General features: G+C 40.0%; 2 protein-coding genes across 4 annotated transcripts in view; both read right to left on the bottom strand.

Annotated features, from left to right (window-relative positions):
• Window positions 1-311: 311 nt before the first annotated feature.
• On the bottom strand, window positions 312-1,462 carry ccl36.1 (chemokine (C-C motif) ligand 36, duplicate 1). The gene is made up of 3 exons (XM_023427181.2): window positions 1,305-1,462; window positions 1,086-1,197; window positions 312-659 (listed from the first exon to the last, which is right to left on the bottom strand). Exons 1-3 carry the CDS (start codon window positions 1,372-1,374, stop codon window positions 566-568), a joined length of 276 nt encoding a protein of 91 aa, XP_023282949.1. The 5' UTR covers window positions 1,375-1,462; the 3' UTR covers window positions 312-565.
• A 1,555-nt stretch (window positions 1,463-3,017) lies between these two features.
• tbc1d14 (TBC1 domain family, member 14) overlaps window positions 3,018-12,634 on the bottom strand; it is a 43,306-nt gene continuing 33,689 nt past the window's right edge. For 2 of the 3 annotated variants that reach the window (XM_023427167.2, XM_023427169.2), the window contains exons 10-15: window positions 12,520-12,608; window positions 12,232-12,303; window positions 9,118-9,246; window positions 7,842-7,951; window positions 6,172-6,430; window positions 3,018-6,087 (exon numbers count right to left, since the gene is read on the bottom strand). In XM_023427167.2, the coding sequence (XP_023282935.1) occupies window positions 6,031-6,087; window positions 6,172-6,430; window positions 7,842-7,951; window positions 9,118-9,246; window positions 12,232-12,303; window positions 12,520-12,608 (716 nt within the window). In that variant the 3' untranslated portion in view covers window positions 3,018-6,030. The remainder of the gene's footprint in view (window positions 6,088-6,171; window positions 6,431-7,841; window positions 7,952-9,117; window positions 9,247-12,231; window positions 12,304-12,519; window positions 12,609-12,634) is intronic. The other variant, XM_023427170.2, reaches the window with a different exon arrangement.

Below are 12,634 nucleotides of genomic sequence, written 5' to 3'. Positions count from 1 at the left end.
AAGTAAATAGTAAATATTTACTTTTGATGTTGACAGTTTCAGACCTTGGTTTTTTTAGTTTTGAATCTAATTATTTCAATGATCTAGCTCATGCTATTTATTCACCACAACAGGAAAAGATTATACATATTTTATAAATATGTCATATTTCCAGAATTATTATTATTATTATTTTATTTTAGCGTTCTCTTGAACCAACATTTTTATTTTTTCTATTTTCTGATATTTTAGAACCAACTCGAGACAGACAGATCGTTTTATATCTTAGAAGTAACTGACACAAGACAACACAGAGCCCTGACACCACTGAATGTATTTGCATGATGTTTATTCTGTGTGATATTGTAGATAATACAAAGCATCCGAAAGGCAGAACACACAAAGGATCCGTTGCACCAATTCAGGCTCAAACTGATTCCATTTGAAAGCAAAATCTTCAATTACTACTTGCACACGAACACTAAAATCATTCCTATATTGTAGCAAACATGTCAAACCTTTCACAATATTTGACTTGATAAAACAACAAACACAGCGGTCACGTTCTCCAGACTCTCAGGTCGGTTTAAAAGGTGTTTTCATCCACATTTTTCATGATGCACTGAACCCAGGAGAGACTTGGATCCACACAGATGCGACGAGACTTTTGTGTCACAAAACTGAAAGAAAGAGGATGAATATGTTATTATCATTTTGATGACTTACAGTATTTAAAATATATATATATATATATATATATATATTTAGCTTAACAAAGAGTTTAAAAAATAAGTAAATAAGACAACATATTTTCTGGATGAAGTAATTACAGACAGAAATAGCAAAGTAGTATAGTACAGTGACTCTGTAGGATGTCAATCGCACATTAAAACAGTAGAATATAGACACCAAAATTAGGATTTATTATGATAAATTAAATGTGTATATCAACAGAAAATGAACATTTAGGCTTTGTAGTGTGCAGGATGTGCAAAATATGCATGTCCATGAAGTGTAACTCAATATGTAAATTCATGTATTAAAAGTCACTCTTACACTTATTTAGGTCATTGTGTTAAAACGTCTTCATAATGAAGAAAACTTACACGACTCCAGTCTTCGGGCAACGGAAATCAGTCACGTCATATGAAATGATGAGGTTCTTCTTCACTCGTCTCGGGTAGAAAGTGAAGCAGCAGTTGTCAGGACCGATGGCAGCTGAAGGAAACAAAGTCAAACACTGTAGTATCAGGGAGAAGTAGCACCTCTAGCACAGAATATATGTAAAATAAAAATAAATAAATCCAAATGTAAGGAGTCCTTACCGTTGCAGGCCACCAAGGAGACAAGTGTAGCTCCCAGCATGCAGAGCAGAAGGATGTGGAAGGTCCTCATGATGACTTGATATTCTTCCAGAGATGACGGATATTAACACGACCGCTCTTTAACTGCAGTAAAGGGCTTCTAAAAGAAACGTGGTGTGGTGGTACATTTATCAAGATCAACCTTTTTTTTTTCTTTTTTTTTTTTTTAAAAGGTGTTGGTCGGTTGTGGTGTCAAACTCTTTCCTCTATACTCGGTTTTGCAGATGCAGAGGAAATCGAGTTGTGGTTAGCTCAAAGCATACACACACACACACACACACACACACATATATATTATATTATATAATATAATATATATATATATATATACAGAGAGAGAGAGAGAGAGAGAGACAGAGAGAGAGAGAGAGAGAGATTATACAATTCTCTGAACTCTACAGGAGGGATGAACACCATCTCACACAGGTGTTCCATTGTGTTGAGATCTGGTCAGTGTGAAGATCTGACATCAGGACTTAGTTCATGCACCTTTGGCAGCAATTACAGGCTCAGGTCTTCTCGGGTAGGACGAGACGAGCTTTGCTGGATTTGCAGATCCTTATCAGGCTGTCGGGTTCAGACGGGGGCGTCGGTGGACAGACATTTTCAGACCTCTCATTCAGCTTCCACGTCTATCTGTCCATGTCCAAAAACCACCCCCACAGCCTGATGCTGCCTCCGCCACGCTTCACCGTCGGGATGGTGCAGGTGATGAGTGGCGCCTGGTTTCCTCCAGACATGACGCCTTAGAACTGAGGCCAAACAGTTCAATCTTGTTTCTCACAGTCTGAGAGTCCTTTAGGTCCGGGGCAGCCAGCTCTTCAGATCCAGACGTCCGATGACTAAAATCCTTCATCTGGTTCAATTATAGAGTTGAAAACGGATTTAAAATTCAGTTGTAAAAATGTTGCTTAAAACTGACTGAAAACTTAGGGAAACATTTGGGATAGCACAACTCAACAAAACATTTAACACAGGTCTAGTCTTTTCTAGACATTTTAATGAGGAAAAGTTACATATGGCTGCTAAAAATAAAGGACATGTCATTTTGTTGTCAGGTTGTCTGTCCGTCCCATACGTGTAGAGGCGATATCTCTGAAATCCCGTGAAGGAATTCCTTCAAATATGGCACACAAGGATGGACTGATTAGATTTTGGTGGACAAAGGTCAAAGGTCAATGTCATGATTACCTCACAAATCACAGTTTTGGCCTCTTGAATGCGATATCTTAAGACCACCGCGAGGGAATTTGTTTAGATTTGGCACAAACATTCACTTTTTACTTAAAGATGAACTGATTAGATTTTGCTGGTCAAATCAAGGTCACAGTAATCACACGTTCTTGTGAATGCAATACATGAGGAACACCCAGAGGGAATTTCGTTACCACTGATAACTCAAGAATTCATTCACTAGTTATGACACAATTCAACTCAAATGTCTATAAAGGATAAAATGAGGCGATGACATTTTATATCCAGACGGTCAAAGGTCAACTTCACTGTGACATCATAATGCTCTGCAAAAACACCTCTGCTTAAATGCTGTAACTCAGGAAGGAGAGACTGTGACTATATTTCCTGCAACCTGACTGGTTTGTGGAGGAAACAACCGTGAGGCGGCGATTCTAGTTTTTCCATGAAATGTGAGTGAAGACACAGAACAGCTCCTGGTTAAATATGTACAGCTCTTTATTTTAATAAAACCATTGTTTATATACATTTCAAGTGAGATACAGTTGCATGGCGACCCTCTGTCGTCTCCATGTGTGTCTATCAGTCCTCTACAGTTACGGGTCTCTTGAGGAAAAGAGAAGACGATGCAAAACAAACACAACCCAAGAAATTAAGACATCCAGAAAAATCAAAACCGATCATTACACAGAAGTATATTACACTTATTTCAAATTTAGTTTGATTGAATTTGGTTTTTTGACCTCTGTGGATCACACAGCGTCTGTTTTGTGATAAAAAGGGCAGGAAGCAGGTTAGTGTTAATCGAGCTGGGAGGGTCAATTCATACATTTAAAAACAGACAACCTGTTTGAATAACAAACTGATGATGTGAGGCACAACTCAAAGGCTTACATGTATGTGCAAAAAGCTTTATTGCAGTCCTGCGGTTCGTCACCACACTGGGGGAGTGGGAGGAGGGAGTGCATCGAGAAGAGTGATCAGAAAGCTGCTGCACGGTACAAATGTGAAACACACACACACACTCAGACACAGACCGTCTAAAGATGATGATGAGTTACAAATGAAAATCACTTCCTGTTTTCAAACCCAGAGCCTGTCTCATACTTCAGCTGTGGTCTAAGTACAGTCTCTCATAGGTGATGTCTCAATATTACAGGGGCTCAAATGTATAAACTCCATCACGCACAGAATGAGCAGCACAACACACCAGATGAAGCAGCTTCACAACCAAAAACAGGACAGTTAAACTTTGGAAAGAAAACCCTGACGACAGAACTCTTCTCTTCAGACGTCAACAACCAATCACATTTCTACGTTTATTTCAATTGACGAACAGATCTGTGCAAAACGGACATTGAAAGAAATAAACATCACATGAAAGATATTTATTAACTCGCATTCCAATAGCAAGATGTTATTTCACTTTTTAAAAAAAAAATATGATTATCAAGCAATGCTTAGCACTTGCTAGCCGGCTGTTCGCTCATCAAAACAACGCATGGAAAGTAACTTTTATGTTCGATAGTTACGTAATGACTTGGCGACTGGACGACACTTTAACCACGGTGTGAAAGTCGGGGAACCGACGCACCGACAACCTCAAACAGCCACAAAGCCAGAGAGGTGACAAGTTAAAGCCCAGGTGAGAACCGGTACGCACGTATTCTCTGCATGACAGGATGTTCAGAATGAACAACATAAACCTTTTTATATTGTCTCCGCACCCGTTCTTGCTTTTGCTTGGACTGGTGGTTGTTCAGGTTTCTTTTTTTTTTTTAAACAGGCAAACAAAGAGTGATGGGAAATTCGGTGTAATTCATGCTGCTGAAGGCTGGACATGCTATAGTCACACTTCCTGAAGATATTCTTTCTGACTTTTATAGCAAATAAAACATCCACAAATCTGCTTACACCTCACGAACTCGCCTGAGAACCCTCTTGTTGTTCATGTTTTCCTTCAGTATTGTAATAACCCAGTAATGGCTGTCTGTACATACATGTACAGGTACACTGTAAATGTCTTGATAGCGAATTCAGCTTTTATTAGTGCTAATTTGTCAATATGTATATGTCAATATGTCCTGAATCCAGGTTTGTCTGTGTGTGAGCACAGAACAAAGCAATGCTTCAGAACGTTGGTTGTGTGCGTCATTCGACATCAATGCTACATGTCCAGCCGACGGCAGACTGTTGAAACTGCTCCAGCTTTCTGCTGCCATCTCCATGGCAACAAGATGTTGGGGAAGATGTTCTCTTTTTGCCCAGATGCGATCCAGATGCCTCACAACCTCGTACGTTTGGTTAAAATCAAGTATACACGCGATCTGAAAACAAGTTCGGGCGAGGAGACGACCCTAAATGTCACTGGAACAAGTTTTATTTGTGTCCCGTCATCCTTTTGATAAATATTAAATAAACGCACAAAAGACATCAACACTCACATCAAGACATTAGGAATCAAAACACTCACAAGCTGAAATGTACCTCAAACATATTAAGGGCAGGGGGACGTCCATGTCTGACACTGTATGTCGTGTGTCGAGCAGTAACACGTTATCTCATTATTTACTCTTCATAAATACACTGTAAAACTCATTTTACAGGCAGCTTATCACCTCTTTTTAGGGGGTTGAAACATTTCATCATATGTAACAGCGTGGTGCTTTCAAAGACACCAAACTTGTCTTCAAGGATTTGAACTCACTAAACTCGTGTTTGACTTCATAGAAAGGTTCAGGAAACAAATGTGCCCCGGCTGGAAAATGAAAAGCACACAGACGAAATCAAACTCATATTAGGACACAAAGGAATGACTCAAGTTTTGAGAGAGAAAAAAAAAAAGAAAAGGTGCAAAAGGAGAGAGAATGACAGGATTCAACATCGTCACTCACAGATCTGATTCTGGAGATGTTTAACCTTTGCTTTCCCTGCCTATTATTTCTTTTTAAAGATCGAGGAGTCGACTGTTGTCTCTGTCATCAAAATTTTAAGATAAGTTTGAAAAACAAAAAGAAAAAAGAAAAGACAGCTGGAACTGTAGCCAGAGAGAATAAAAAACTGAGCAGAGGATTTGAGGAGTAACTGGTATCTCTGGTCTCCCCTGATCTGTGGAGACCAGAAACCGTCTGCTCGGTGCATGTATGTGGGCTTGTGTGATACATTCTTTAGCCTCTGCCAGCTACAGTTTCCAATCCACTGCTGGGCCTCTGAGCAGAGGAGGGGTGGTGGGGGTTAAATAAGGCCTCATATTCCTTTTCACACCCCTGCCTCTTCACTGACAGACCCCCTCCAGGGTCCCGATTCTAGTCAGAGCAGTGACACTGAACTGGAGAAGAGGTCTATCATAGCAGCTACAACCAGACATGTCCCCAGGTGGAACACAGGTCTCTTTCATGTCCATCCAGCGTGGTGAGCCTCCAGGTTTTTCCCCAAAGGCTGGAGGGGAGCTGGTCCGGTCTGTTAGTGTGTGAAGGTTTCCTCTGATCTCAGCTCAGCGCTTCAGCACTGGGCTGCCTCGCTCCTGATCTTTCTGCAGCGCCTGCAGGACCTGAGGAGGTGCGGACAGACACGGTTAGAAAACAAGATGTAAAGACACACCCCTGACCAGGAAGCCTGAACTCTAACATCCCACCTGTGCCCACTTCCTGTTGCGGCTGGTCATGTGAACAGAGGCGATGTGCTGGAAGAGCTGCTCGGCGGGGATGAGGTCGGGCAGGCGTGTGAGGAACTGAGCCATGTGAATGAAGTCCATGCAGGTCAGGACGTCCTGGTAGAGACGCAGCAGGCCCAGCGCCGTGCGGAACAGGAACTCCTCACTGTCTCTGCAGAACACGTCCCACACCCGACACGCCAGGTCCAACGGCAGAGACTTACTGTACAGAGTGAAGATCCTGGGGGGGGGAGGGAAGAGAGACAGGAACAGTGACTATTGGTTTTATGATGATAGAAAAATCAGGACAAACAATGTAATTCAATAGAAACAGACAATTAGGGGGAGCAGATAACGTATAAAAACACACACACACTAAAAGCAATAAAAGGGCGATATGGAGACACTTAAAAAGACACAAACATAAAAATATAAAAATGAGTTTTAAGAGGAGATTTAAAAGAAGTCACTGATTCTGCCTCATCTCCTCAGGCAGGTCGGACCAAAGCTGAGGGGTCCTGATGGCAAAAGCGCTTTTACCGCCTTTAGATTTAAGCCTCGACTTTGGGACGGCCAGAGGGACCTGCCCGGGGATCTAAGGCTGCGCACCGGCTCGTACGGGGTTAATTATTCTGTAATGAAGCTCGGGGGACCGGCATGCTTTGAAAGAGATCAGTAAAATCTTAAAAATCAGTTCTAAAACAAAGAGGGAGACAATGGGTGGAAGCGGGGCCCGAGGGTGCTGTGAGGTGGTCTGTTAAAGCTGCTGTATTCTGAAGCAGTCAGACAGTGACTTCAGCTTTACACCAGAGAGAAGGGAGATACAGTCGTCTTGCCTGGAGAAAATGAATGTGTGAATGAATATAAATAAACAACACTGCTCATAACTCTAACTGTCCTCCAGGTAGTGAGGCCACAAATACACTCACCCCATCCGCTCTACAAATCAACACTTTCACTGTTTTCTTTTTTATAGACGGAAGGACTGATAAAGAAAATAAGGTTGGTTACGAATCTAAATCTCAAGTGTCATGAAGAGTCGAAATATTTGTGAAAGTGATGTTTCCGTTTTTTCCTTTTTAATAAATTTGCTAAAAAAGTTCTGTTTTCACTCAGTCATTACCGAGTACTGAGAGTAGATTGATGAGGGAAAAAAATTATTCAAATCTTTTTTAGCATAAAACTGCAACATAACAACATACGGAAAAAGTGAAGGACTCTGAATACTCTCTGCATGTGCTGTATTGCCCCTCCCTCCCCCTCCCTTCATATGTATGGGTGTGAGTGCTATAAGTGAAAATGAGTAAATATAGAAATCTAGAAATTTCCATTTGAGGTGGGCAGAGATCGGTGACACCCCCGCCTGCACAGACAGACCGTCCTATTTTCTCAGAAACACACCTGACACTGAAACTGTGACAAGTTCAATGTGACATGAATCATGTTTCCAGATGACGAAATGTAACAAAGTTTTCAGCAGGACGGAGAACAAAGTGTTCTCTCCGCGCTGTCTCATATTCTGGTTTTATAGAGAGCGAAGGGTCACGTTCTAGCTGTGAAATGATATAATGGCAAGTAGGGTGAAGTTGAGATGGAAAAAAATAAAGAACACTCAATAGAAAGAAATGAAGGTGTACGAGCTTGAGACTCACCAGTCGATTAAATAAATATCGGGGGTCAGGTTGTTTTTCTTGAAATGTGCAAAGAGCTTTGGTAGATTTTCTTCAAAGAACACTTCAAATGCCGCAAAGTACGTCAACATCTGCAGAGAGGAAACAAGGTTCTTATGCAGCAACATAAACACAAACCACATGTTTCATCAGCAGGGCGGTTAGTCATTTGTAGAAATGGACGACGGTGAAGAAAGTGAAATGTAAACAGGCAGCACAGAGGATGATGGGATGTTTTGGCCGGTCAAGACTGTGTGTGATTTCTGTTGTGTCAACATGTCAGAAAATAAAAGTGTGAAAAGGTTTCACTTAGTGACAAATGAATTAGAATCAGAGCAACAATTTTTGGCAACAATTAGGATAGTAGTATTATATAAATAACATGAAATATTATTTGAAATCATTTCTATGAAATTAATTGCAAAATAATCTTCGAGCTTGTAAGATGTGATCATTTTCTGCCATTTCTAAACCGAACAATTAATCAAGAAAATAATCAACAGCTTAATTGATAATGAAAATGATTATTAGTTGGGGAAAAAAGGATGGTGTCAGTTAAAGAGCAGATGTGTAAAAATGTGATAAAAAATGTTTAGAATGCACTGAACAAAATCTGGAGGGTCATATTATATTGTTTTTTTCTTGGTTTGATCATTTGACTACAGCGTGTTTATCAGGTCTGAGGAGGAAACACTGTCCAATAACATTTAGACAGCTTTAATCCAGTGTGCATTTTCTCCTCATCTAAATCCTAATCTATATATATTTTGGCTGTGCACACGGTTCCCGAGGTCAAAAATGAACTTTCACACTCACTAAATACATATTTTTCAATCATCAATTTTTTAAATCAAATTTAAACTACTATTACTTTGTGAATTCATCTCTGGAATTCACAAAGTGCAACTTTGACATTGTCACCTTCTTTAATAACTTATTAAAAATATGTCTAGACTTATTATTATTATTTTTCATTTTATGTAATAAGTTTTTAATTACTTTTTGAAATGATGGGGAGGAGTTTGTATAATTACACAATTAATATATATATATATATATTTTTTTTTTATTTTTTACACGTAATATTTTATTTAAACTTCTAAACTAAAAACTAAACTTTAAATATAAAAACAATACAGAACAATCTGATCTGGTCTCAAACTATAATAATTCTAAAAGTCATTGACTGTTAGTGCATGGGTGTGAACATTTCAAGTGTCGCTGGTGGAAGTCTGGAAGAGTGAGAGTATATACTGACAAGGCTGTGGTCCACTCTGAAGAAGGCCATCTGACAGGGCTTGTTGAGCAGGTTGGCAAAAGCTATAAAGGCATCAGCTGTGTCCAGGTTCAGGATCAGCACTGCTGCGATGAACGACATTCCCTGCACCTACACATGCAATCGCACAAAATAAAGTACACTGTTAAAAAGACAACTTCTATGTAGAAAGTAGTGTTAATGTGTCAAGTCTCTGAAAGTGGGGGTAGGGAAAGACACTGGCAGAAAATGAGTATGCTGTGGAAAACTAATGTTAAACGGTAAGAGAGATGAAATGCTGACACAGGCAGAAGAACAACAACAACAAAAAAAACCTGTGCACAGAGGTGAGTGCAAAGACTGTGTGTGTGTGTGTGTGTGTGTGTGTGAGAACAGCTCAGGGGTTGGGGTCAGTGCAGGAAGTCACAGTCATTTATAGACAAGTATAGGTAGCATGGGGCTGCGGCGAGGAGCAGAAAGGCAAACCACAGCATCTACAACAAGCAGTGTGGCTCTGAAGTGCAAACATGAGTTCAGTGTAACAGCGCAGTGTATTGAAAACATCAAGTCACTTTTTCTATTGCCACAGAATAATTAGAAAATTTTGAATTGGTTGAACGTGCAGGTGACTTTAAAAAAAAAAAAAAGAAAAAAAAAAAATCTAATTTGTGCTTCAATCTCCAGTCTGGTTTAAAATATCTGAAATATCAGGAGATAGCGTCAGACATGAAGAGGGTCAGGACATCAGCGTGCATCGTGAGTCTGAGAACAGACAGCGATGAGTCATGCAGAGGAACGGAGGCAAATGATTAGTAAATCTCCTTGGAGGGAAGAGAAGCACAAATGGAAGGAAAAGATGTTGAGGTTTAACTGGGAAAATCACACCTACACAGAGGAGGGACCTGAAGCTCATGACTGACCGTGTGTGAGGATGTGTGGAGCTTCGTGCGTCCAGCAAAATAAATATTTACCACAACCACCACTCTGAGCACATGTGATGTATTAACATCAGTACTGATTAATGCATTAATATCAGTGTTTAGTTCTTACAACAGAATACCAAACGTAATGCTTGGAGATAAGATTGATTATCAGTTTTATGTCTGTGCATTAACTAAAGAGCTGGAGCAGAGAGACTGGAAGCACAGGGAAACACTTAGCCAAAGGGAAAAAGGTGACCTCCGGTACCACCCCTCCAAAGCTCACTAACATGTAGCATGTTCGTGTTTGTGTCATCTTCACACCAACAGGAATGTAAAAGTGACAAGTTGATGTTTTCAAAGGGAGAAACTACAAACTAATATCTGACTGACAGAGGTGAAGAGATGACTAGTCTATTCCATGTCTGCAGACCAGAAAACTCAACCCGATGTGAAGTGAAGTGACAGCCTTCTACGTTTACTCTGTCTGTCAGCTGAATGCAGTTTTTTGGGTCAGCCTTTATTATTCTTTATGGTAAAATTCAGTACAGAAAGCCAGAAATATATAATTAGAAAGAGTAGAACACATGAGGAATTAAAACAAAAGCAGAAACAGAAAGTAAAAAACAGTTAGTAAAAAACATTTACAGGAGGAAAAAAAAAATTAAAAATGATAAAGCGGTTGCTGTCATCGATTCACGTAACAATCTTAGTGGCTACCTTTATACTCAGCGGTTAATGCTCTATCTATCTATATATCTAAGCAGACTTGATCAAATCTTTTTATTTATTATCTATACTGTATTTAATCAGGAAGTCACATTGAGATCTAGATCTAATTTACCAGTGAGACCTGAGAACAGAAAAATAACATTTCATATATATATATCTATATATATAGATATATATATTATATTAATCGCAGAAATACAAATTTTCAATGATTTAAATATACATTCAGATATGTATTCATACACACAATTGGAAGTGTGTTTATATAAACAGTTATCAGAGTTATTACTTAAATGTATACCATTGTGTACCAGGGTGACAATAAGATGAAAACTTAAACACTCATAAGTGCAAGTTAAGAAAAGAGATTCAGTAAAACAATTACACCCCAAGTCAGTCAGACTTCTAATCTAATTTCTGGTATCAGTGTGTCGAGTTTCAGTCTGTTCTGTAAGTTATTCCACACAAACGGGGCGCGATATCTGAAGGCCGTCCTGCCAAGATAAGTATCTGCTGCAGGAACGTGTAAGTCAGTGTATTCTAAAAGTAGAAGGTCTTGGGCACAGGACAGATGATAGATAAGGAGGTCATTTTCTGGAGTAGCCCTTCATAAATGAACAAATAGCAGTGTTGATCTCGCCTGATGGAGGAGGAGGGTCAGCTCGCCGTCTGATACAAGACACAATGATGACGCCTGTTTTAATCCCGTGGATCTGGGAGCAGTTTTAATATCGAGCCTGTTGCTGTTGAGCTGTGTGTTCTAGCTAAAAATAAAGGCAGGTCACTTTCGGATAAGTCCAAGTACAGTACATACACTCTGTTACCGTTTCAGCTCCGTGACCAAAAACTTTACAGAATCACATTAGTTTTCAACATAGAAAGAAACACTCCTTATTATGTGAATCAAACAGAAGAAAACAGATGCCACTGTTCCTCCATTCTGCTTTTAAACCTCCTGTTGGAGTCCCACTAGCTGGGGCCTAATGTCTCACACAGACTTAAAGAATATAGTCATCTCACACATCCCACACACTGCGCCCCTCCCGCCTGGTAGATGCCTGACAATGGAAATCTGTCAGTCATCCCGACCGCAGTCGAACTGTGGTTATAACAATACATTGCGTAGGTGATGGTGAGAGATTTAAGTCCATGATGTGTCACCTTTAACCTTCACAAAAACTGCGACTGTAAAACACCTCAAAGATCGCAGGGTATTATTCACGACTGCTACTGTACTACAGGCTGTTTACCAGCGTGCAACATGTTGTGTAATGTTTGTAATTTCATATCAACACAAAAACAAAAAACACACCACATATAAAGTGTCACAAGCATTTTACACATGAATGAAAACCATAAACCAACACTCAGATGTTCATCCACGGTCTTGACTTGTGTTTATGCAAAATAAGCATGCTGCGTGTGTGTGTGCGTGTGTGTGTGTGTGTGTGTGTGTGAGACTTACGTAGCCAACATCTGGCCGGTAACAAGTGTAGGCTCCCAGAATGCTGTGCAGCACATCGTGATAGGGACCGCCCTGATGATGAACAAAGGAATAATGAAGACAAAGGAACAAGTGGGCCAAAAAATAGACATGCACCAACTTCATCAGATTAAATTTCATCTTTTTAATATCTTTGGTGTTTTCTTTGGTGTATGCCATCATCTGCGTTCTGCAATGGGAACACATTTAAAGAAAAGGGTTTGCCATGATCAAAGTGCTGTCAGTGGTGGCAGAGCTTCTCTCACTGACCTGCTGGAAGATACACAGCTGGGGGAAAGTTCTGGAGATGTCCAGCTTGATCAGCTCCAGGCTCGACTCCCTGTCTGAAGAACCAGCATCTGACATGAAGACACGGCAGCACAAT

Source organism: Seriola lalandi, unplaced genomic scaffold, assembly GCF_002814215.2.
Source record: "Seriola lalandi dorsalis isolate HSWRI2012SDOR001 ecotype SW California unplaced genomic scaffold, Sedor1 jcf7180002054854, whole genome shotgun sequence".
NCBI lineage: Eukaryota > Metazoa > Chordata > Actinopteri > Carangiformes > Carangidae > Seriola > Seriola lalandi.
Note: the sequence above shows the minus strand (reverse complement) of the source record. Positions and strands in the feature narration are given on the sequence as shown.